This window comes from Dreissena polymorpha, chromosome 7 (genome assembly GCF_020536995.1).
Source record: "Dreissena polymorpha isolate Duluth1 chromosome 7, UMN_Dpol_1.0, whole genome shotgun sequence".
NCBI lineage: Eukaryota > Metazoa > Mollusca > Bivalvia > Myida > Dreissenidae > Dreissena > Dreissena polymorpha.
The window spans coordinates 61,448,224-61,472,975 of record NC_068361.1 but is presented as its reverse complement, the minus strand read 5'-3'; the positions used below and the strand labels follow the sequence as shown (position 1 = coordinate 61,472,975).

At 35.0% G+C, this 24,752-nt stretch overlaps 2 protein-coding genes across 5 annotated transcripts in view; one reads left to right on the top strand and one right to left on the bottom strand.

Moving 5' to 3' along the window:
- LOC127837847 (endophilin-B1-like) overlaps nt 1-12,517 on the top strand; it is a 48,110-nt gene extending 35,593 nt beyond the window's left edge. For both annotated transcript variants that reach the window (XM_052365255.1, XM_052365254.1), the window contains 4 exons: nt 385-474; nt 1,409-1,509; nt 6,654-6,864; nt 8,113-12,517. In XM_052365255.1, coding sequence (XP_052221215.1) covers nt 385-474; nt 1,409-1,509; nt 6,654-6,864; nt 8,113-8,220 — 510 coding nt within the window. In that variant the 3' untranslated portion in view covers nt 8,221-12,517. The remainder of the gene's footprint in view (nt 1-384; nt 475-1,408; nt 1,510-6,653; nt 6,865-8,112) is intronic.
- LOC127837845 (pseudouridylate synthase TRUB2, mitochondrial-like) overlaps nt 10,675-24,752 on the bottom strand; it is a 17,980-nt gene continuing 3,902 nt past the window's right edge. For 2 of the 3 annotated variants that reach the window (XM_052365250.1, XM_052365251.1), the window contains 9 exons: nt 22,466-22,610; nt 20,906-21,121; nt 20,628-20,699; nt 19,689-19,769; nt 18,996-19,060; nt 18,243-18,324; nt 17,549-17,621; nt 15,682-15,821; nt 10,675-15,021 (listed from right to left, as the gene is read on the bottom strand). In XM_052365250.1, the coding sequence (XP_052221210.1) occupies nt 14,534-15,021; nt 15,682-15,821; nt 17,549-17,621; nt 18,243-18,324; nt 18,996-19,060; nt 19,689-19,769; nt 20,628-20,699; nt 20,906-21,121; nt 22,466-22,607 (1,359 nt within the window). In that variant the 5' untranslated portion in view covers nt 22,608-22,610 and the 3' untranslated portion in view covers nt 10,675-14,533. Of the gene's footprint in view, nt 15,022-15,681; nt 15,822-17,548; nt 17,622-18,242; nt 18,325-18,995; nt 19,061-19,688; nt 19,770-20,627; nt 20,700-20,905; nt 21,122-22,465; nt 22,611-23,659; nt 23,989-24,752 lie in introns of those variants that run through there. The other variant, XM_052365252.1, reaches the window with a different exon arrangement.

Below are 24,752 nucleotides of genomic sequence, written 5' to 3'. Positions count from 1 at the left end.
CATAGTGCGATACATTGTACTACAATGACACTCATTCACCCCATACAGGCTCAGATAGAAGCAGTGACACTTTATGACAACCTTTTCTCAATCCAGGGATTACTTGTATCAGACTGATAATCAGTTTAGTCATGTTTCCCAATAATGTCAGTATGAAAATGAGACATTGTCTGCCTAAATTGACCTGTGATAAGGCCATGATACAAAATCATTGGGATTTCAATCTGAAAAACAGGAGAGCAAAAATGTATACAAACACTTAGTACCAATAAGACCCTGTCGTGATGCCATGTTTTGACTTACTAGTGCTATATTCTTAGTATCTCAAATATTTCATTGATTTCCCATTGTTGTCAATTGATGTCCAATGTTTGTCCATTCCAGGCGGAGGCAGATCTGAGACATGCCCAGTCGGAGTTTGACAGACAGGCTGAGATCACTAAACTGCTCCTTGAGGGAATTGCAAGCACACATGTAAGATGAATATTAATTTATTAGCGATTTTTCACTTCTTTATAAAGTTCTTGTAAAAGGTGCTTTCCCAATTGAGGACAAACGACGAAATTCACAATTCTGGTCTGAACAATTCTCAAAAGGAAGAAAATATCTTCAATTTCATTCCAAAAGAACATTATCAACAGGCACTGAAACTAAAAACGCATGTAAATGAATATTTGAATGAGTTTCTGCAATTTATACCAGGCAATACAAATACTAATAATTCCCAATCTGAAGATTTAACGAGGCAAATTTTCCCATTTTAGGGTTTTCCCACTTATTTTTCCCTATTAGTAAATAACTTGTACTTTTCTCAATTGGGCAAAAAAAATCGCCAAATTAATCGTATTAATTAACAAGCTTTAAGAACATATTTAGAGGAATCACTTAATTTTTGTAAGCTATTGTCATGGTTATGTTATATTAGTGTGATGTTATCTAACCAGGGTGGCTTGCATATGCCTGCCAATGCAAAAAACGCAAGGAAGGCATTGTTTGGCTCACTGAATTCCTTTTAAGAGCTGCCTTTTCTTACTTTAAAATATAATGTTGAACCATGATGTGTCTTGTGCAAAGAGTTGAGATTTTATTTGGTTCCTATGCGATGTAATTTCAGTTCTGATTATTTTAATTGGCAAAAGGGTGGTAAGGCTTATTATTAAATGCTTTTGAATTAGATACAAATATGCTATAATAAAGTACAACAAATAGGAATTGTTCCTACTTGAAAATAGGAAATATACAGTATGTGTTTTTTCTCGAAACTTATTTGGCATTTGTTGTTTTAAGGACAAAAACAATGCATCCACTGTAAGCTTTAATGCTGTCCTTGATGAGCCAGTGCAGTCTGCACAGGCTGATTTAGAACAAATTTTATGCAAGTACATTTTATTTAACATCTGACTTGTAGGCACATCACCTAAGATGTCTGAATGACTTCATAGAGGCTCAGATGACATTCCACGCCCAGTCACAGCAGTACATGGCCGACCTGCAGAAACAGCTTGGCAGGTGAGAGTTACCAGTCCTGTTGGGCTATAACCGGTCTGCCAAGAGTTACCAGTCCTGTTGGGCTATAACCGGTCTGCCAAGAGTTACCAGTCCTGTTGGGCTATAACCGGTCTGCCAAGATGATAGCCTGTCTTTAAGAGTGATTACCACTGGGACCTTAGTCTTTCCATTAGGGTGATAACAAGTCCATTAGTGTGGACCATAGCCAGTCCATACAGGTGATATCAAGGCAATTAGTGTGATAACAAGTCCATAAGGGTGATAACAAGTCAATTAGGGTTATAACCAGTCCATAAAAGTAAAATCAAGTCCAGTATGGTGATTACAAGCCTGCTAGGACAATAAACAGTCCATAAGGGTGATAATAAGTCTGCTAGGAAGATATCTAGTCCAGTAGGGTGATATCTAGTCTGCTAGGATGCTATTTAGTCAATTAGGGTAATAACAAGTCTGCTTGGATGATATCTAGTCCATTAGGGTGACAACCAGTCTGCTATGTTGATATCTAGTCCTTTAGGGTGATAACCAGTCCAAAGAATGATATCTCTAGTCCATTTGGCTGATAACCAGTCTGCTATGCTGCTATCTAGTCCATTAGGGCAATAACCAGTCTGCACGGATTATATCTAGTCCATTAGGGTGATAACCAGATTGCTAAGATGATATCTAGTCCATGAGGGGAATAACCAGTCTGCTAGGATTATATCTAGTCCATTAGGGTGATAATCAGATTGCTTAGATGATATCTAGTCCATAAGGGGGATAACCAGTCTGCTAGGATTATATCTAGTCCATGAGATTGCTAACTATTCTGCTAATTTGATATATAGTCCATTAGGGTGATAACCAGTCTGCTAGGATGATATCTTGTCCAGTAGGTTGACAACTAGTCTGCAAGATTATATCTAGTCCATTAGGGTGATAACCAGTCCACTTAGGTGAGAACCTGTCTACAGTTATTCAATTGTTTACAGTCATGGCAGTCTTCCTTTATTCAATGAAATCAGTCAAATCTGCTGAAATCAGTCTGTTATGGTTCATTTAGTCCATTATGGTTTGGATTTTTTAAGGGGTAGATGTACTGTGTATGGGGATTAAAACCCAGCCAACACTGGTGGTATCCACAATTGTTCAAACAGTGCATTCCATATTATTTAATCCACTCGGACTCCATTATGTTGACAACCAGTCCACTATTTTTAAGTCAGTCCATACTAGTGGAAGCCAGTTGAGTTTATAATGGTTTGGTGGTGCTTATCTTAGTTTTGGTTGACTGTGGCTGTCTTAGTTTAATATTACTTTGATGTACATCATTAAGCCATCTATTCTGGTTTGAACAGAATTGTTGCTAGTATGAATAAATAGGAAATATCGCAGTAAAATGTCACAGTGATGATGCACATGAAATAAATAGTAAATGTGATACATGTATATATGGTGAAGGAAACAAGCCACTCTTAGTAGAAACCAAGCAACAGGATCATATTTCAATTGCTGGTATTCTCTCAACTAGCAAATTCATCATGAAAGTAACCAATTGTGTTTGAAGGTTTTCGAGTACACAATTAAGTGCATCTGTTAAATAGGTTATAGTCACGTGATTATCATCTCAAGATTGCGCCCACATTAACCGGGTAAAATGCATTTTTCATTATTTCATAAGATTGTAACTGTTTGTTATAAGCCAGTGTTTATTCTTTATTCTCCATACTGTACATCTTCAGTGGTTCAGCACTGACTAAGAATACAGTTGGACAAATGAGCCCTTGCTGTGGGAAAACAGGGCTTAATGCAAATGCATGTGCAGACAACACTGGCTACTCTGGGACGGCCACTTTACGCACATGCATAAAGCTCTGTCACTGTTTTCCTTGAATGCATCTCAAACAGATTAGAGACTGTACCAAAAATGATATTCCAGTAAAACTGTATTCAATAATAATTATTGAACATTTAAACCGCTGTGGAATCAGATTTCAAGTTCTATTTTGATGTTGCTGAAAGTGCCATGGTTCTGCTCCATAACATACAGGAAGTTAATAACGTGTGTCTTGGGCTGATTTTACAGTGAAGGGGCAACAGGCAGTACGTTTATGAAGGCATTTGCCGAACTCTTGCAAGCCCGTGCACACGAGGAAGCTTCAGATGACTAGTGATCTTGTATGTTTAGATTTTCAGGCTGTGTGACCTGGTAATGCTGTTTTAATGGCAGTTCCTTTTGGGCCAGGGTTCATTAATAACTGTTTATTTGCTATGATTTGGTATTGGATGCTTATGTGCATATGGGAAAACCTTATTTCTTTCAAATTTCAATCTTGATTATTTTAAGGCGATAATTTTCAGACCCATCTGGTTTGAAAACAACAACATCAACAACATACAGTCAATCTTGTGCTTGCGACCACTTGAATTAAGCGACTTTTGTCTTCTGCGATCACTTTATATCCCGTCCGAGCGTTTTAACTATATTTTCATATTGTATTAAGCGACTTTTGTCTTACACGACCAGGGACCGCTGATTTTAGTGTATTTTGATGCCCAAGACTTGAATTAAGCGACCGCTTTAAGGTAAAAGTGGTAAATCTGTTGACCGTTCAGGAACAAGTCAGTGTATAAGCAATTATCATATTTTTGTAACAAAAGGAACACACTTAACCTTAAATCTCTTTCACAGTTTCTGCCATGTGTTTGATATACATGAACAAGATATGACTATAGGTGCCATTTCAATCCATGTTACATGTATGTTAAAATGTTAAAGAATTTCGTAGAAAGCAAATAGCTGTGTCAACCTTACGAAAAGATGTCCAAAATATTTAACAGCATATGGTAAAATTGACAAAAAGTGACAGGTGTGTTTTATAAATCACAGCTTTTATACAAGAAACTTTAAATTTGGCTAAATCATAATAAATCATAAAATTTAAAGACTATATTGCACGACTTTGACGACATAAATTGCTGAAATATTGTGATTTGATTGGTCAGCATAAAAAAAGCCAATGAAATGTGATCTATCAGGATTTCTTATTGTTAAACTGATTTCTGCCTTTTAATAACAATATAGTTTTACACATGTTAATTAATATTTTTAATTCTCTTTACAAGCAGGGTGCTTTTCTTTCTCTGAGTATTTTTAGCTCTGCTGTTTTCTGAGAAAACCCGAGGTATTGTCATAGCCAGCTCATCGTCCGACATCCGCCGTCCGCGTTGTGCTAAAACCTTGACATTTTGCTCTAAAATCAAAGTGCTTCCACCTACAACTTTGAAACATCATTTGTAGATGCACCTTGATGAGTTCTACACGCCACACCCATTTTGGGGTCACTAGGTCAAATGTCAAGGTCACTGTGACCTCTTAAAAAAAAAATTCTGACAAGCTTTCATTTATTGAAAACTGCACCCCCAGCCGAGTATTGGCACCCATTATGCGGTGCTCTTGTTTAAAATTAGCTTCTGTGAATAAATAGGAAAGGCACATCCTCAGGTTTAACATTCACTCGTCAAATCACTCATTTTGTCGTCTGCAATTTTCAGGGACAAGTGATTGTACGTATTGTAAGAAAATACCGTGTTTACTCATATCAAACAGAGCTTTACTATAACTATAGAATATTATTTTTAACCATTGTTGTTGCTGTGATTCCTTTTTTTATTAAACAAAAATCAAAACAATTTTTTCTGAAAACTAATCATGAACTCATCATTTTAATACTTTATTAAAGCAAAATATCTATTGCAATATCATGTCTGATTGTTTAAAAAAGACATGCTTAAAATATGAACTTAACTATTATTGACAACTTGTTAATGCTGCTGAAATCTAATGGAGGGGGGAGGGGAATAACTGAATTTTAAATGAAGTCAAAAAGCTTTATTTTATTTTGAAGTTAAAAAATCTTTTACAAACTGTTTCCCTGAAGATGTTTCTGGAGCGCGGCTAAAGCTTTCATATTACAAATTAATGTAATGGAGTTGATTTAATTTGTTACCACATGTTCAACAAATTATAAAATTGGTCATTAGATTTATGTATGATGTTGGACGGACATGCTTTGTCAAACGGGCATTTGGGTAATAACTATATATCCATGCCTATTTATAATGACACTTTGTATATTATGCAACTTAAGTTAATATGGAGATATTGAGCTAATTTTGCTTTTGTAAATAGCTTGCAGGTAGACCTGCCTTTGGTTTGCATTTGGGGCCAGTCCAGATAAGGTCAAGGTCGCAGTTTTATACATTAAAAAAATGGTTTCCACTCTGAAATTTAATGAGGTATTCAGCTGAAGTTGTGTGTGGAGGTAGCTTACTGCTTAGGATTGCACAGTTAATTCAATCAAGAAAACTAAGTATGCAATCAAGAAAAAAGTAAAATAAAAAAAAAACTGGTCTTGAGGCTTGGCCGTGCTTTTGTTTATCTTTTGTCAACAAAAAAAAGATAACTTGTAACCAGGTTCAAACACATCTACATAGGACACTAAAATGTGTACAGGTAGATTATGAAAATTACGCAATGTTTGTTTTTCCAAGCTTTACTGAGATGAGTCTGGACTTGCAGCCAGTGAATACTTACACCAACTCGGTTCCCAGTTCTGTGTACTATGACAATGATAACGAGAACCAGTATGGGAATAATACACAGTATTGACCTCTGTGTATTTGAGAATGACAATGCAGGTGGCATATTTGTTGTGATGTGAATATTTTTTTTGGATATTTTTTGTACTTCAATATTATTCAGTTCCTTTTGTACTGTAGATTTGATTCTGAATGATTGTTGTTTATTTGGGAAGTACTTTAATGTATGTCTTAATTTGCTGATGTCCTATTTTGTCTTGGTGAAGATAATGTCTCATACTGGATTTTTACTTATTGAAAAATTCATAATAAAAAAATGCAAAGTATGCTTCAATTGATTCAAACCACTTCCAGTAAAGAAACTTATTTTGTCTTCATGATGGTTCTGAAGTACTTGTATTTGCAGTCTACACTTTCCTATATTGAATGGAAAAAAATTGCCAATTAAAATCCAGTATAAGCAGGGGTGCATATTATTCCCCATTTTTTTTTCTGTGTTTTTCATAATCGCCTTAGTTTGCATGCATTTAGTCGGGTATTCCTATTTTCTGTCCTTTCAGTTTTACGGCCATTCCCGGGGTAACAGGCACTTCATGCAACACCACGCCCAACAGTCTCGGTCTAAATAACGCTAGCACTCTATCACCCAACCCCTACCCACCCGCAATACAGGTCACCGCGTCCACCCCTGCCTCCGAGAAAAAACAGGCGCGCGTTTTATATGATTACGATGCGGCAGACCCTTCAGAATTATCACTTTTAGCAGACGAGGTACATTTGAACGTTGATCTTTTGGTTGCAACTCACTAGACTAGTATCAGCACACTAACAAACTATCTGCCCTTTTATTAAGATATATTTGTTATCAATTTTGCATTACTTAATATTATGGGTCTGAAGCAATATCCATTAAAAGTATGTTTTGATCATGTTGTTTTGATCAGGTTCTAGTTTTCCTAATTTTCTCAAATTATGTCTTATTTTAACATAACACAGACACTAAAGTTATGACACCTGAAAAATTAGACCTTAATTAATAGGCTTTTATTTAATAGATGTTATGATATCAACTCAGTATTATCAAATAAACAAAGGTTATGTTTCTAATTATCCAGTGAAAAACATTATGCTTATTATTACAATTATGGTACATGGTCCAAATTCAGCTATTTGATTGCCAGTTGATGTCCACAGCTGTATTTTTTTGTTTTCATTATTTTGCTTCTTATATTCAACTGTTTTTTCCATGTGGTGTTTTATTCAAGGAATACATTTTTGCATTATTGATTGTATTTTTTTAAATCTTAATACGTGTTGTCAAGAGTGAAAGCAATTAAGTAAACCGTTACTCTGTTGCTTTGAAGTGATAAATATAAATTTCAATGTATTTCGATTCAAGTAGTTTTTATTTGTCATTATCTGCGTAAGTTACATACTTTTCAATTCTATGCTAACAAATTGCTATATCTCTCTGTAATATGTGTCTTGTTTTGTGAAAGCTGGTCATAATGCATGTGTGTAAAGTGTCGTCCCAGATTAGCCTGTGCAGTCCGCACAGGCTAATCAGGGACGACACTTTCCGCTTAAATGGTATTTTCCGTTTAAAGGAAGTCCCTTTTTACCGAAAATCTAGTTTAAGCGGAAAGTGTTGTCCCTGATTAGCCTGTGCGGACTGCACAGGCTAATCTGGGATGACACTTTACGCACATGCATTAAGCCCATTTTTCTCAGAACATGACACATATATTCTTATGCCCCATGTAGCTGCGGGCATAAAGAATTGCTCCCGTCAGTCAGTCGGTCCTTTCTTATTTACTTCCCAAAGCTTGTGTTTTCAACACCACTTGAATGGCTGGGTAGATCTTATTCACTGCTGACCTTTCATGTGCAGATGATTATCAAGAAAGGAGTTTTTGTTGTGACCATTTTTTGCTTAAATAAAAATATATAAGTTTGACAAAAGTTTAAAGAGTTTAAAATAGTGTATAGGGTAACCTATTATCATTTGCTTCATTTCAGCTGATTATAGTCTACAAATTACCAGGCATGGGACCTGATTGGTTGATGGCTGACAGAGGAAGCCAAAAGGGGAGAGTACCAACAACATATTTAGACATATTAGAATGAGGGTGGCTTAGGGTTTTTTATTATTTAAATCTTAAATGGTATAATGCTTTTTACTTCTTGTAATAGAATTTTTAAATCTAATCTGTATTTGGCGTGAAATTTATTGATACTGAATTTACTTGCTTTCACATTCAATGGAGATTGGTTCATCTTCTTTTTGTCTCTGTGTCTCTAGATTATTTTTTTTAAAAACATTAACATAATAAAATCTTTACAAAAAAAGTACAGTAATTAATGTGTGAGTTGTAATTTTAACCTTAAATAATTGTGTAGAAACAGTTATCTAGCGTATTACCAACATTTTATGTTGAGACTTATTATAAAGACTTAAGTGGCAAGGAATTTTAAAGCATTGTTAGAAATACAGATTTCAGTCAAACAATATTTATATATTGGTAGGCTGTGCAATGATGTATTTTTACTAACCAAACTTTTTAAAATTGATTTGTTTAATGTTATGATGTATTTTTTGTCCCAATCAATCATGAGAAGTAGGACAAAATAATTTTCTTTGGTGGATGAAAATAATTCATTATGATAATTAGCATATCATTTCATTTTTTCTGTGCAAAACAATTGGAAGGCATCATAATTAGATAAACATTTGGTTGTAAGTTGTATTTTGTTGCTGTCTTTATTTCATTTGATGACAGAAAACATCTTTTCTATCATACCTCCATTTTAAAATGTACAGTGACCATCAATGTGAATGTTTATCACTAAGAGTGACTTGATTGCTCGTGTGTACAGTAAACATATTTATGTCATCATGTACAAATTGATGCAGAAAATGGAACCATTGTAAATGCTATGGTGTTCCATTCTGGACAAAGTATTACTATATAGCAGGGTTGTGTAAACATTAAATATTGCCACATATAAGGCCCAGTGATTGACTGCTTTCTTTTGGTGTATTAATTCATGATCTGATGGGTACATCATTATTTCGGAATCTGTGAACAAATCTTGTAACCATATTGTTGTAGGTTTACCATGTGAACATATATTAGAGATTTTATTTGAGAGATCCATTCCACTTAGATCAATATAATGGTAGCAACTAGATTTAGTTATTGTTTCTAATGATAGCATGCAGGAGACAGTGTGACTGTTCATACAAATTAGTTTTAGATTCATTACTGTGACTTAAGTTTCATAGCACTGGCTAATCGGGGACAACACTTTCCGCGTATTATAGTATTTTTTGTTTAACCCTTTCCCTCTCAGAAGCAAAGTGAAAATGCTATGTGCAAACAGCATAAAACCAGAACAGCCTGCGAGTAACTCGCAGTCTGTTCAGGTTTTATGCTGTTTGCTGCTCATCAGTAACTATGGGTTGGAAATGAAGCCTTTAAAGTTTGAATCTAGCAAAAGATATCTTAAATTTGATTTCATTTTATAAGGGCTACAAACATGTCAAAATACTAATCTAAGTGGTAAAGTGTTAAACGAGGTCTTAACAAAAATACCGTCTAGGCGGAATGTGTCCTCCCCGATTAGTATTGTCTGCACATGCATATGAGGGATAATATTTCCCGCCTAGATTTTCATTTAGAGACAACTTTCTTGAAACAAGAAATTCAATAACCGGAAAGTGTCGTCCATGATTACCGTGCGAGGACTGCAAATGCTAATCTGGGACAACTAATGCACTTGCATTTAGCCCTGTTTTTTCAGTGCAAGGATCATTAAAAGTGAAAGGCTTTTAAATATAAAGTTTTAATATAGTTAAGTTGACATCTGTATATATACAATCAATCCAGACATAAATTATTCAAATGGACATGAGTGTTCAAACTTCATGTTGAAAGTTGTGTGCTTGAAAAATGTAAAAGGCATTCATTCATGATCACTTGAATATATTTTGATATAGATGAATTCTTCTTTATGATAATCAATAATCCAGATACTGTTTAATTTTTTTTTAGAGTTTTGGTTTCAATTGTTTGAATTGTTTATAAGTTTTAAAAATATTTTTCATGTAAGATTCCTGTTAGCTTTTTTACGTTCTTGGATGTTTTGTTGCGATCAGAGCTTAGATAAAACATGATTATTAATATGTGTCTTGGTGTTCGCAAATAAAAATGTAGTGCTGTTGTGTGCAATATTCATTCAATTGTTGTTGTTGCTTTATTATTTTTATTTCCGGTTTTCTTGCAGTGTAAGTTATGTTTGTGCAATTACTGTCAGCCAATGTATACATGTTGCATTTATACATCACATACACATTTCACCCTCAACCTTGATCGTATATACAATGTATGTATATATGGAATATTACGCTAGTTTGGTGTTCCAAGAACAGTGTTGTATTTCCTCAAGGGCACCTGACACAACAAACAACACTTTACCAGAACACCATGCTTATGTATATTCCATTATTATATACCTGTTTTTGTTAAATACCAAAATTAAGTCATTAACTATGTAATGTCAAGTATTTTTAAACCCTGAACAATGTTGCATCAATGCATGGCATTGATGTCACTTCCTGTGCAAATTAAAAAATGTCCACATTTGTCAAAGTTAAACAAACCTTTGTTTTGACTCAAGAGAGTAGCGGTAGTCCAGCTACGTGTATGATATGGGGGAAAAAATCTGGAAGTTACTGTCTTGTATTTCAGAGTTAATACAATATGTATTGGTGGCAGAAAAAAAGGTATATCATGAATTCACGTGTAGTGACAGTATTTGATTTATGAATGAGCGATACCTTTATAACATGCTTTACTGGTAGTTTCTTAGATGCTTAGATTATGAGGGACAACCTGATTTATCTGTTTTAAACGCGAAACTATTACTGATACAATCACTGCTGCTGAGTTGAGGGTATAAATGTTGTATCTTTTGAAAATGATTACCGGGTACATTAGTTAGAATAGTCTTGCATTCATTATCTTTGAAATTTTGTCTGGCTACTCACTATAACATATGCTTTATAGTACCTTGTATTTTCAGCAACTATTTGTAAATGTTAGCAACCAGTTACAAAGTTTTCTTTAAACTTTAACCTCTGCACTAGCTTTTGTAAAACATAGATTTGATGTACATTTTTGTATATGTATTGCATAGCCACATTGCAATTTAGGAAAAAATAAGTACATGCACAAAATAAGGTGCACATACTTCCATAAGATGCACATTAACGTGTTACCGGGTATTTGTATTTATGTGGGTTTTTTGCACACACAAAAATATGTGTTTTTCATTAAATTATGCTGAAAAGTCCATTTTTAAGTGTAAACTTAAATTGGCATCAATTTGTTATAGAAATTGACTAAATGAGGAAAAAGAATTCAATTTTATTTCTGCACACAATAAGGTCATCATGCAGGAACCATAAACAAACTTGAGGTTATTCTAAAATATTACAAATAAAGTACAAAATAATTATTTACCACTGCTGGAAAAAAATGCAAATTTATAGCGCAGATTTAGTCTTGGATAACAATATTTTAGTCATTTAGCCTGGGGTGTGTTAAATGATTTGGGAAATCTAATTGAATTACTTTTTTTTTCTTTTATTGCTCTATTCCAGATGAAAATAATTTTGTATAGAAAATTATGTTTATTTGCACTGTGTATAAAATATGTGTCAGAATCTGTGTACGTTGGTGTGTTTATAGTACTAAAATATGGAAATATATGAAATATCAATATTATAGCTTGATTGTGTTTATTTTGCTTCTAAGTTTGCCATGTTTAAATACTATGCAAGATTCAGGCACACATGCTGCAAAAAATCCAAACTACTTGAGAAATATTCAACAAAATTAAGTTTGGGACATTTAAGAAAATATTTAAGAAATCACTTTATATATAATCTATGTAACACATGTATCAGTATGTACTAAGGAAAACAATAAGATTTAAAACTTTAATTTATATTGCAAGGAAAAAATTGAGATTTAAAACTTTAATTTATATTGCAATTTGTATTCACAATGTGTATCATTCTCACCTTTAAGCACTCTGTACCATGTAGTTTGGTAGCGAACCCTACAGTATATGTACCCTAGCTGGCCTTTTCAGTTTGACATACCAAAAAGCATAATGGTAGTTGATCTTGAAATACTTGCATCTGCTTAACCAGTTCATATCTTATCCAGTATTTATTTAATTGAATCACAATTTGGTCAGTAACGATGCACTTTTCACCCTTTCTATCACCACTTTGATGTAAATTTTATGTTTATATATATATCCAATGGTATTGTCAATTTTAAGATTTAATGTGTGGGTGTGAATATAATAATGCAGTCATTCCCTGTACATGACTATTAAAGTTGAAATCAGAGTGATGTTTTTATTATAACTGCCCATGATTTTTTGTTTGGTCAGGTTTTTTTTGCCTGCCCCCTCTTAAAGAGAATAGCCTTTGTCCGTACCTGCATCTATCTTTCTGTAAGTCAAACATTTTTGTGTTGCAAAAAAGTATTGATGCTAGGTGATTAACCCTTTGCATGCTGGGAAATTTGTCGTCTGCTAAAATGTTGTCTGCTAAATTTCTAAAATTAGCAGTTTTCTTCATTTTTTTTTCAAAGACTACTATCAGAATAGCAAACAGTTTGGATCCTGATGAGACGCCACGTTCTGTGGCGTCTCATCTGGATCCAAACTGTTTGCAAAGGCCTTCAAAATCTGGTTCCAGCACTCAAAGGGTTAAAACTTTACAAATATATCAACCACTATATGAACTTATGCACCGTTATTTTTTTTGTTTGGATATTCAATTGTTAAATGATTAACATAACTTACATTGACTTCTAGCAAAAAAAAAATATTTTGCTAATGTTGTGTTTCGCATTACTCAAAAGGTATTTCTGCTACATCTGGCTGAAACTTTAAATTTTTATTAAACACCATGTAAACTTGTGCAACTCCATATTTTGGTTTGGATATGTTTTGCATTATCAACCCTTAATTTCCCCCATAATTAGCAAATTGAAAATGGCTTTCGCAACCAGCATAAAACCAGAACAGCCTGCGAGTAACTCGCAGTCTGTTCAGGTTTGATGCTGTTTGCTGCTCATCCGGAACTAAGGGTTGGAAATGAAGCCTTAAAAACTTGAATTTAGTAAGAAAGGTCTTTAATTAAATTTAACTTTCTAAGGGACTACAAATGTGTCAAAATACGTATCTAAGTGGGAAAGGGTTAAGTCATGGCACCTTTAGCAAAATAATTTTTGAAGCCGTGTAGGGCGTAACTAAAAAAATATAGCTGCTTGACAGATGACATTTTAATAGTATATTAACAAGCATATGAACCTCATTAAAACCTGAAACATGCACTGGTGGAAACATGGCAGTCAAAGGGACTGCAGGTGATTTATTTCAACTTCAAGGGGTGTACCTGATCTTAAGTTTGCAAGACTGGCTTATAACTTGATATGCTTTCTGCATATGCTCTCCGTGAGCCAAACGTTTGAGCAAAGTTTCACAAGATGCTGTAAAAGGTCATACAAGATATGTAGCTGAAACAAAAGGGCAACTTTTCAATTTAAACCATCCCTATGGCAAGGTTTAATTGACCATGGCCTAAACATCATCTCAAGGCCCTGTACATTTAAGTCAATTTACATGAAAATCCTTGAAAAAAGAGTTGAGAACAAAATTAATATGAAAATGTAAGATCAAACTTTGGACCTTCAAGTGTGACCTCGACTTTGATTTGGCCTGACTGACCTGCACATTTTCTTAATTAGACTCGATTCGTGATTGTTGGCTCCAATACGACTTTAAAGTACCCCAAGTACTTTGTAGTATACATTGTACTAAAGATAATGTTAAATATACATGAAAGTACCCTGGAGAATGGCCATGTACCAGGCGCCTTTAAGGATATTTTATGATAAAAGGAATGGTCCCTAAACCAGCTTGACTTAGAATAGACTGAAAGAGGAAACTGTGCCTTTTAAGTATTCAGGAATCAAACAATAAAGATCTTATAAAGCTTCTGTTGCATTTAGGCATTCCTAATATACATTTGTACGGTTATTATACACTCGGCATTTATACAAAGTGATGTAGTGGTGTGGTTTAGTGGTAAGGAATAAACTATATTTAATATGTCATTCTATATTTTATATCTAAATAGTATACCTTTATATCAAACAACTATTCATGGTTGTACAATGTCTATCACATATCCGATAGAGTGCTGAACAATGTTGTCTTAAATTCAAAGGATATTATACAAGCATCAAGAGAATGTGAAGTAAATATAATCCTATTTTTAGATGTGGTATTAAGTGTATAATACTATGTGTAAACACATAAATATGCAACACCATACTCAGATGTGTATTAAGCATTAAACTCCTTTGGCTTCCAAGACATTTTCTTTAACGGAATCGGTCTCACTTCCTCCAGTATTTTTGACCAAATCTGAATCATTTCTGGAAAAACTAGAAGCAGCCCTGTCCATCTCTATATATTGCAGCTTCCGAGCTTCAAACCGCTGCTTAGCAGATTTGTAAAACTCTAAAATCTCTCTAGCACTTGGGCTTTCGTTGTCCTTGATCAACTTTGTTTCACCCATGTTAAGATCATTTTGATTATCCGCTGAGACGCTGAAGTTTGTGCACAGTTTATCAAAAGTGATATGCCTCCTACACGATTGCATGTTTGTTAGAATCGGTTGTAAGTGCCAATCTCTGTAGAGAAGTGCGTCGTCCAGGGTGAAATGTCCGTGACGTAACTTGTGGATGTGCGTGCAAACTGCTGCCGACTTCACCTCCTTCCCAATGTCATGTACAAGTTCAGCAAGAAATTTGCAGTCTGCGTTTATTGAGTGAACCTCTGTAAAAGCAAAGTAAATACCTATTGTATATAGTTATTATTAATCAAAGATCAGCAAGAATGTTTCTCATGAAACAATGAAATAATCGGTACTGCTATCAAAATTTCAAGAGATACCAGACACATCTTTTTATTTTCATCGAGAACAAGTAACTAAATTATGGATTATTTAATTTTAACTGTTAACAACAGCACATGAACACCCAGTCCTATTACTTCAAAGCCTGCAGTAAATAGCCATCAAGAAACATAAATGCTGCTTTGATATTTGTGCCAGTGGTAATCACTTAAAAGACAACAGTCCTCAACAAGCAAATTCATTGAATTGATATCCCCCGCCAATATGCTTCTGGACACAAAAGTGTTATATTTGACACTCAAAAAAGCATTATTTCAAGATACAAAGGGCCATAACTCTGTTATTAACAGATGATATACAATGCCATTTGGCGTGCATCATCCTCTTATCCATATATATACTCCTACCAAGTTTCAATGAAATCCGCCAAAGCACATCCAAGATATGGCTCCGGACACAAAAGTGCCGAACGGACGGACGGAAAGATGGATGGACAGACAACGCCAAAACAATATCCCTCCGCCTCTGGCGGGGGATAATAAACAAACTATGTTTGCAACTGATTGATTGCAAGTACTCACCAAGTGTGAACTCGGGAGGGTTGAAGTATATACATTTCACGCCATACAGGACTGGGGGCGATTCTTTGCTGCTAGGTCGTATGATGCCTGCACAGGCCAGCTCATAAGCCTCCTGGCTGTCACGGTCTACGCCTGCACACCTACAGCAGCAATCAGTGTGAAATAGAAGAAGTGTTATAACATAGAGACCCAGTGCTTTCGACAGGATTTTTTTAAACGTCCCAGGGCGGTTCGGGATGGATTTGGAAGGGTAGCCCCTCCATACATTCAATTGAAAAATAAGCTATTAAGTCATTCATAACAACTTTTTAAAAAATTGTTTTAACCCATCATAGTTACGCATAATTCCGGTGAGGGACCGTTAAATGGCCTGTGGAAAGCACTGAGAGATTATATGATTTGCATTCTGAGAAAACCGGGCTTGCATGCTGGGAAATTTGTCGTCTGCTAAAATGTCGTCTGCAGAATTTCTAAAATTTGCATTTTCTTCTATTTTTTTTCAAAGAATACTATCAGAATAGCAAACAGTTTGGATCCAGATGAGACGCCACAAAACGTGGCGTCTCATCTGGATCCAAACTGTTTGCAAAGGCCTTTAAAATTCGGTTCCCTGAAAGGCTTAAGCATGTGCGTAAAGTTTTGTCCCATGTATGCCTGTGCAGACTGCACAGGCTAATCAGGAACATAATGCATTAAGCCCAGTTTTGTAAGAATGCTGCTCATTATATGAATGTGCATTTACTATCATTAACTTTGTATGTTATGATAACTACAATAACTAGAGTTATCAGAATGAGTTTCATTCAATTGCAAACATAAAATAATGCACCTTCAATAGTTTTTTCAGCAAAACATATTAAAAATAACCACAACCATACCAAAATAATTTGTATTAACTTCATTTTAAGATAACTGCTGATTATATAGCTGGTAATAATTTTTGATTTCTGATTGTTTATCAGTCAATAAACAATCGTTCAGGTCATAGAAAGGGTGATAGCTGTGTTCAGGGTAACAATGAGTGGCAATAATTTATTTATTAACAATGATAATGCAAAACATAATTTGTTTACACTCTAGCATAATTTGACAAATGGTTGCTAACTTTTTATTGGGAATTTGTACAATAACAATTTTGCTCAATATTTACACACAGCAAGTATCATTTTATAATAATAAATTATCCATTTCTCTTATTTTTGGTTATTTATGCCTTTCACATTTAGATTCACCATGATCCCCCACTGTGACCATTACCCAGTCTACTTAGATTCACCATGATCCCCCACTGTGACCATTACCCAGTCTACTTAGATTAACCATGATCGTTCACTGTGATCATTACCCAGTCTACATAGATTAACCATGATCCCACACTCTGTGTGGCCATTACCCAGTCTACTTAGATTAACCAGGATCCCTCACTCTGTGACCATTACCCAGTCTACTTAGATTAACCAGGATCCCTCATTCAGTGTGACCATTACCCAGTCTACTTAGATTAAACAGGATCCCACACTCTGTGACCATTACCCAGTCAACTTAGATTTACCAGGATCCCACACTCTGTGACCATTACCCAGTCTACTTAGATTCACCAGGATCCCAAACTCTGTGACCATTACCCAGTCTACTTAGATTCACCAGGATCCCACACTCTGTGACCATTACCCAGTCTACTTAGATTCACCAGGATCCCACACTCTGTGACCATTACCCAGTCTACTAAGATTCACCAGCTCCCACACTCTGTGACCATTACCCAGTCTACTTAGATTCATTAGGATTCCACACTCTGTGACAATTACCCAGTCTACTTAGATTCACCAAGATCCCACACTCTGCGACAATTACCCAGTCTACTTACTCAAACATGCGTCTCTGATGGCCACTCTGTGCAGCACCACATACTCGGTCTAGCTTGCCCTTTGTAACGTGATCTGCAAAACATGAGGCAAAACACAACCTTGGTATCAACAAAGGGCATCACCTCAATGGGAGATTATAGTGCAAGGAATTTTAATTAATCTTCACCCTGCGTAAAGTGTTGTCCCAGATGAGCCTGTGCAGTTTGCAAGCAAACATTATTATATACACATGTTAACAATTAATCTCTATATAGAATTCTTCCTATAAAAAATAATGTTTGGTTGTCTAATAAAGCAGTCAGTTTTCTTGAAATTATGTATGTTAGGTTGTTTTCAAAAAGGGCATTCCAGTATTATGGATTTTTGGCATACCAATCAAGTGTGCCAATAATCTGTTAACGCGACACCTGATGATTATCGTGTAAATTATTTTGAAATACATTTACATGACTATTTTCTTTGTGTTTTAAAACATACTTTCAACTCAGTGTATTGGTTATGAATAAACTTATTTCTTTACAAGAAAAGCTTCTCATAACTTGTAGGGTCATCCTTAAAAAAATATTTTGTTTGTTATAACCAAACAGAATCTTCACAATAACCATACCAAATTTCTCTCTAAGTCTGGATTATTGTGTTTTTGTTTGCCATGTTCACAAGAAAGACATTCTCATGTTTACAGTGATAACTTACTAAAAGTTCTTCGCTGCACAAAAACCCCATCGTGGAAGAAAGTCTGTGTGGAAAAACCCAGTCTGCCTTTCACATGGTATACCTGAAACATCAAAACTTTTAAATACAAACAGAGCATTTTTTGCACCTAAAGACAATGCTTTGTTTTCAAGGAAAAGTTAAAGCTGTTGTTCAACAACTACGATTTACATTTATCTTAAAGAAGAATGCTATTGAGTCCAATCAAATGTTATCAGTCCAAGGACATAATCAGTCCCATCTAACATAATCAGTCCATACAACTTAATAGTGTTTCAATCAATTTAGCAGCCAAACCATCAAGGCAATATAATACACTTCAATTACTGTGTTTTCTTAGCTCCAGTCTGTGTCTGTTGCTCGGAATAATATGAGCCTTGTTTTGAGCAAACTGGACTTAATGCATGTGCATAAAGTCTGATCCCAGATTAGCCTGTGCAGTCCGCAAAATGGGACGACACTTTTTGCCTAAACTTAATTTCGGTAAGGAGGGACTTCCTTGAAACTAAAAATACCATAAAAATGGAAAGTGTCGTCCCTGATTAGCCTGTGTGGACTGCACAGGCTAATCTGGGATAACACTTTACGCACATGCATTAAGCCCAGTTTTCTCAGAAGCAGCTCAATATTTTATGGAGGTTCAATAAACCTAACAATACCTGAAAATAAATCACTACTGCTAAATGAGAACTTCAATTATTTGTAATACAAAATCTTATGCATGTCCATATATACCGCCAGATAGTTTGCTGCCTGGATGTCTCGTATCAATGCCTTGCCTTCCCGTCCAACCCCCACCACTGGAAAAAACAAGCCAGAGTCTGGTTAATTAGTGGGCCAATATGGCTGCATCTTCTGCTTTGTCACTGGACCCATTTTCTGGGAAAACTTCTCTAAATGCATGTGAATATAAAAAAATTGTCAAAATATACATTGCTAATTGTCAAGTTCTGCTAAGATAGAAGTATCCACAAAATAGTTATAATTTATTGTAAAAAATTATTTTTATTATTCTATGTTTATAGTAAGGGCTGTCCCTGTTAACTTGTATTTCTTTTAACTTATTCCCTATAACCTATTTTTAAAAATATGATAGCCAGTTGTCTAAGAACAACTGGTTACCAGTACAACATTACAGTGCTCCAGCTAGGCCTAAATGGAAGGGCGCCCCGCCCTGCCCTACCAAAGCTCGGCCCTGCTCTTTTATTTATAAATATTTTTTTACTGGAAATAATATATTCTTACAATTATTAAAAACATAAAAATGTATATGCAACAGTGAGCATTCCAGATACAACCGCACGTTTGAAAGTGCCCTTGTGACAAAATACTGCGCGTTAAAATAGCCCTCCCCCCTCTGCCCTTTTCAAATCCTACCTGGAGCACTGCATACACATGGATTATTAAGTTACAACATAATGTTCATACCGATTACACCTGAAGAGTTCTTGCTGAGGTGGCTTGTATATGAAAGTTCAATGTCCATCAGCTTAAATACATTACCAACAACTGAAATAACATAGACAGTAATTAACATGACTGAAATAGAACAAACATTCAGTAACAGATTCATAACCACTGAAATAACACAAGCATTCATTAACATGTTGATAATGACTGAAATAACACAAACCTTCAGTAGTATCTTGATAACGACTGAAATAACACAAACATATAGTAGCATTTTGATAATGACTGAAATAACACAAACATTCAGGAACATGTTGATAAAGACTGAAATAACATAAACATTCAGTTTTATGTTGATAACGACTGAAATACATATAACACAAACATATAGTAGCATGTTGATACATGTAATGACTGAAATAACACAAACATTCAGGAACAAGTTGATAACGACTGAAATAACATAAACATTCAGTTTTATGTTGATAACGACTGAAATACATATAACACAAACATATAGTAGCATGTTGATACATGTAATGACTGAAATAACACAAACATTCAGGAACATGTTGATAAAGACTGAAATAACACAAACATGCAGTAACAGATTGATAACGACTGAAACAACACAAGCATTCAGTAACATTTGATAACCACTAAAAGAACACAAACAGTCAATCGTCTGACAGAACACATACATACAGTAATACCTTTCCAACCAAAAATACAGTAACACAATACCGGTAAAAACAATGTTGTCAACATACACATTTAGTAATTTTACTTGAAGATCCTACAGCCAAAAGTCAAATATAAGGGATACAAGCCGATACAATGCAGGAGTGTCTGGTGGCTGTACAATTGCTACTGTTCTAAAGTTGTGTACGTTTTTTTTTTTATGAATAAAAAATAATTATTCCTTACGAACAAAATGAATGCTCCAATAAAACTTACCAAGTCTCAGTCGGAAGTAATCGTCACTGGGATCTTTATTTTTCTCTGCCAGTGAAGTGGCCCCATCACTGCCTGGATACAGAATTTATGGAGACATTGAAATTTTACAAATGATATAAATTTATGTCTTTATCCAACAACCAAACTCACAGTTACTAGATTATTTTACTCCAATATTACATTACTAGAATCACATTTCTGACAAGACAGCCCAGTGATCATCAAGTTCAACATTAATGATTTTTTTCATAAGAATTCATTCCAAAGATTTCACCTACTGGAAAAAGGTACAACATTGTGGCTGTGAACAGATGAAGATGCATCAGGTACGAATTGTTCTTGTACACTGTCCAAAAGCAGCTTTGTTTCCTGTCTGTCAGCTTGAACACTGCTGAACAATAGCTTGGTTTCAGGTGCCTCCCTTATTGCATGTTTCTGTAGAGGATGAATTTGGGCAAGCTTTTCATGCTTAAACATAGGCAGCTTATTCAAATCTGAAACAAACAATCACATTTGAGCATAGTCTTATTTATAAGACGCGCAAAGAATTTAGAGATACTTTTTTATTGGCTAAATTCTTTGGAACGTCTTATCGATGAAGGACCAATTACATGGTGGAAACCAGAAAGTTTAAATTTTCATCAATTTGCGTTAAATTGCAAAGTTACATTACCAACTCATTCAGTTTTAGATCAGAAGTCCATCTTTACCTCAAATTTCGTCTAATTGAAGTTAAAAAGGCAATAATTCTTGAGTTAAACGTCTGCTTAAATCACAACACAATTACTAACCTCACGCCATAATTATGTTTTGAAACAGATTTAAATGTCAACCAATCAGAAAAAGGCATAACAGTGTAACATGTACGCGCAATTTGTCTATTAATGTCATCTTACTAATGCATCAGCGAGTGAATTCGGAATGATTATTTATGTACCATATAGAAATAAAAGATGTTAATTATTTAAGAACTTGCAAATTTTTAATTGTTACTTTAGAAAAAAAAACAATGCTCAATTTAACCAGAAAAGTATAATAACATCTCTTTACTACATAACGCTCTGCGCTCACAACAGACAAACGCAAACTGTATTTTCCGCCGTCTATTCTTCACATTTAAACAAAAATATTTACATCGAGGCAGTGTTATCGATTTATATCTACACAGCGAGCGAATCAAGAGATATTGAAAATTTGAATTGGATTTGGTTGGATTTAAATTGATTAGGTGTGCAATATTCAAAGTGTCATTAAATAATTTTTTACGGAACATTATCAAGAAAAATTAATTATCTACACAGGTATGTAAATATTATTGCAATCCGTTGATATTAAGTGTCTGAAATCAGGGCTTGAATGTTGCGCACAAAATCCTTGTGCAACAATATAGACAAAGAAGGAAAACTTTCCACCATTGTTTTGGTCCTTCCCCAGTTGTACGCTCCAAATATTACCAATATAAAAAGTAGCTTAATATTTGAGAGTGTAAACAAGTTGGACTACATTTGAGCAGTGCTCTGTGAAAAGGGGGTTTAATGCATGTGCGTAAAGTGTCTTCCCAGATTTGCACAGACTAATCAGGGGCGACACTTTCCTCTTTTTATGATATTTTCTGTTTAAAGAAAGTCTCTTCTTAGCAAATATCCAGTTTAGGCGGCAAGTGTAGTCCATGATAAGCCTGTGTGGACCTTTAATGTTGTAGACTTGCACTGCAGCAGCATCTTTGTATAAGCCGGATTTGCATCAGCTACTAATGACTGAAAAGGGGATGAAAAAAACATTGGCTGGGCTCTGTGAAAAGGGGGTTTCATGCATGTGCATACATGTGATCAACATACCCTTGACCAGTCTGTCCTGTAGTATCTGCAAGGAGAGACGTGATGAGAACTCCACTGGTTTATAAATGCAGAACACGCCATTCAAGTGTTTGAGGTAGGTAGTCCACACATCTTTGATCTTCACCAATTTTCTTGATGCCATCTTCTGGCAGTTTTAAAACATGAAATACAGAGTTAAAAATATAATAGTTCTGGCTACCATAACTTTAAATGTCACTTTTTATAATTTTTGACTGGCGCGACTTTAAAGTTATGGACCAACCCCATTAGGTAAGTAAACCAGAAATTCCAGAACAGTTGACAGTTAACAAAGACCGGTCCAAAACAGCTTTTAAATGCAGTTATTAGCCCAAATCAACCATTTGATCGAAAAGATTGACATTTTTCACATTTAACTGATATATTCTTTCACAAAATACTATCTTAAACATTTGAATATCTTTTCTGCTCTAACATATCGAGAAAAACAGCGATGCGATAGACATTTTTAAAATGAGAATCTCCCGAGGTTTCACGGTCATATGATGTTATTTCTATTTTTAGTAACATACCATGTGCTTAAGTGTTTTCAAATTCAGAATGACATTTCTCTGTATTTTAAATTATTATCCCCACGCTTTTTGAAAAGCGTGGGGATATTGTGGTTATCTCCGTCGTCCGTCTGTCTGTCCGTCTGTCCTGGCCACTATCTCCTCCTATACTATAAGCACTAGAACCTTGAAACTTACACATGGTAGCTATGAGCATATGTGCGACCCTGCACTATTTGGAATTTTGATCTTACCCCTGGGTCAAAGGTTATGGGGGTTGGGGTGGGGCCAGGTCAGAGATTTTCACTCATTTTTTTGTTATTTTACATTAACTTCTTCATTTCTACACCCATTTACTTCAAATTGATACTGAACATCTCTTATGACAATGTGGTCAATCTCAACTATGCATGGCCCCATTACCAACCCTGGGGCGCCCCGCCCACATAGACCACGCCCACCCAAAATTGCCTTTTACTATTAATTCTTCATTTCTACACCGACTTACTTTAAATTGATACTGAACATATCTTATGACAAAACGGTCAATCTCAACTATGACTTTCGATATGGGGTTCACTTTAGCGTACAGGTCTGTCAATACTATATAAACTGCTCGCTGAAGTTTCTTTAGCTATAAATATAATAACGTGTTTATTTGTACCTGGATACCTGGACTGTTGGGCCGTAATTAAGCTATGCTGTAGTGGCCCCTCTGATAAATGGTCTCTTCTTTAGAATCTCTCTCTGATTTGTACTATTTTGTTAAAACTTCTCTAGAGTGCGCTTAGTAAATATTAAATGTTAATTAAACTTAATTTACAGACGGGTTAAACTTCTTAATGTTCCATTTCTCAGACTTAAGCAACAATTTAAATTGATTAACACTTGTGGCCGGCATACTCCACTCGGAGCTGGTCCAAAGTTACAACATGTGCATCTGTTAATAGGGTTTCTGGATAGCACTCTCCATCGGAATACAATGTATGAAAGATACAATATATGCTGCAGATTCAAATTTTATATTTACGAGGGGCTAATTGTCTGTTTCAATACTGTATTGCTCAAGCTGTTAAGAAGTTTTGCCCCCAATACCTAAACAACTTTTCATGAGAGTGAAATAATTGAAAATGTTTTTCAAAATTATCCATTAACATCGCGGTGCAATCATAGTTAAATTGTGTCATTGTTGTACTTAAATAAGTGGATTATCATTGTTTATTATTTTAAGCAATATATTTTTTGTATGCTAGGCGTATTTTGACTTTTTTTGTGAAGCCTCGTGAGATCATCACAAAAATGCCTCCGCGAAAATCAAACCTCAATAATTGTGATGAGTGTAAAAAGGACGTGGGATCTGAGGATAAAGCTTTAGTGTGTTGTGTGTGTGAAAAATGGTTCCACATTAACTGCCAGCGTGTCACATTAGAGGACTACAAATTTCTGGCTAAGTCTGACGATAGCATACAGTGGTACTGCAAGGGTTGTAGGGGTGCTTCACTTAAGTTGTTTAAAATGCTCACCTTAGTCTCTAAAAGACAAGACTAAATTGAAGATGAGGTAAAGAAGTTGAACAATGGTATGAAGGAGTTTAACAACAAAATGAACACCCAGTCATCAGAGTTTCATGATCTTATGAAGGATGTTTCGTAGATAAAAAATGGCATGCCAGCTATGATTAGTGAGAAGGTTAGTGAAATGATAATGGACAGGCAGGAAGAGGAATCAAGGGTAAACAACATGATTTTCTTTCATGT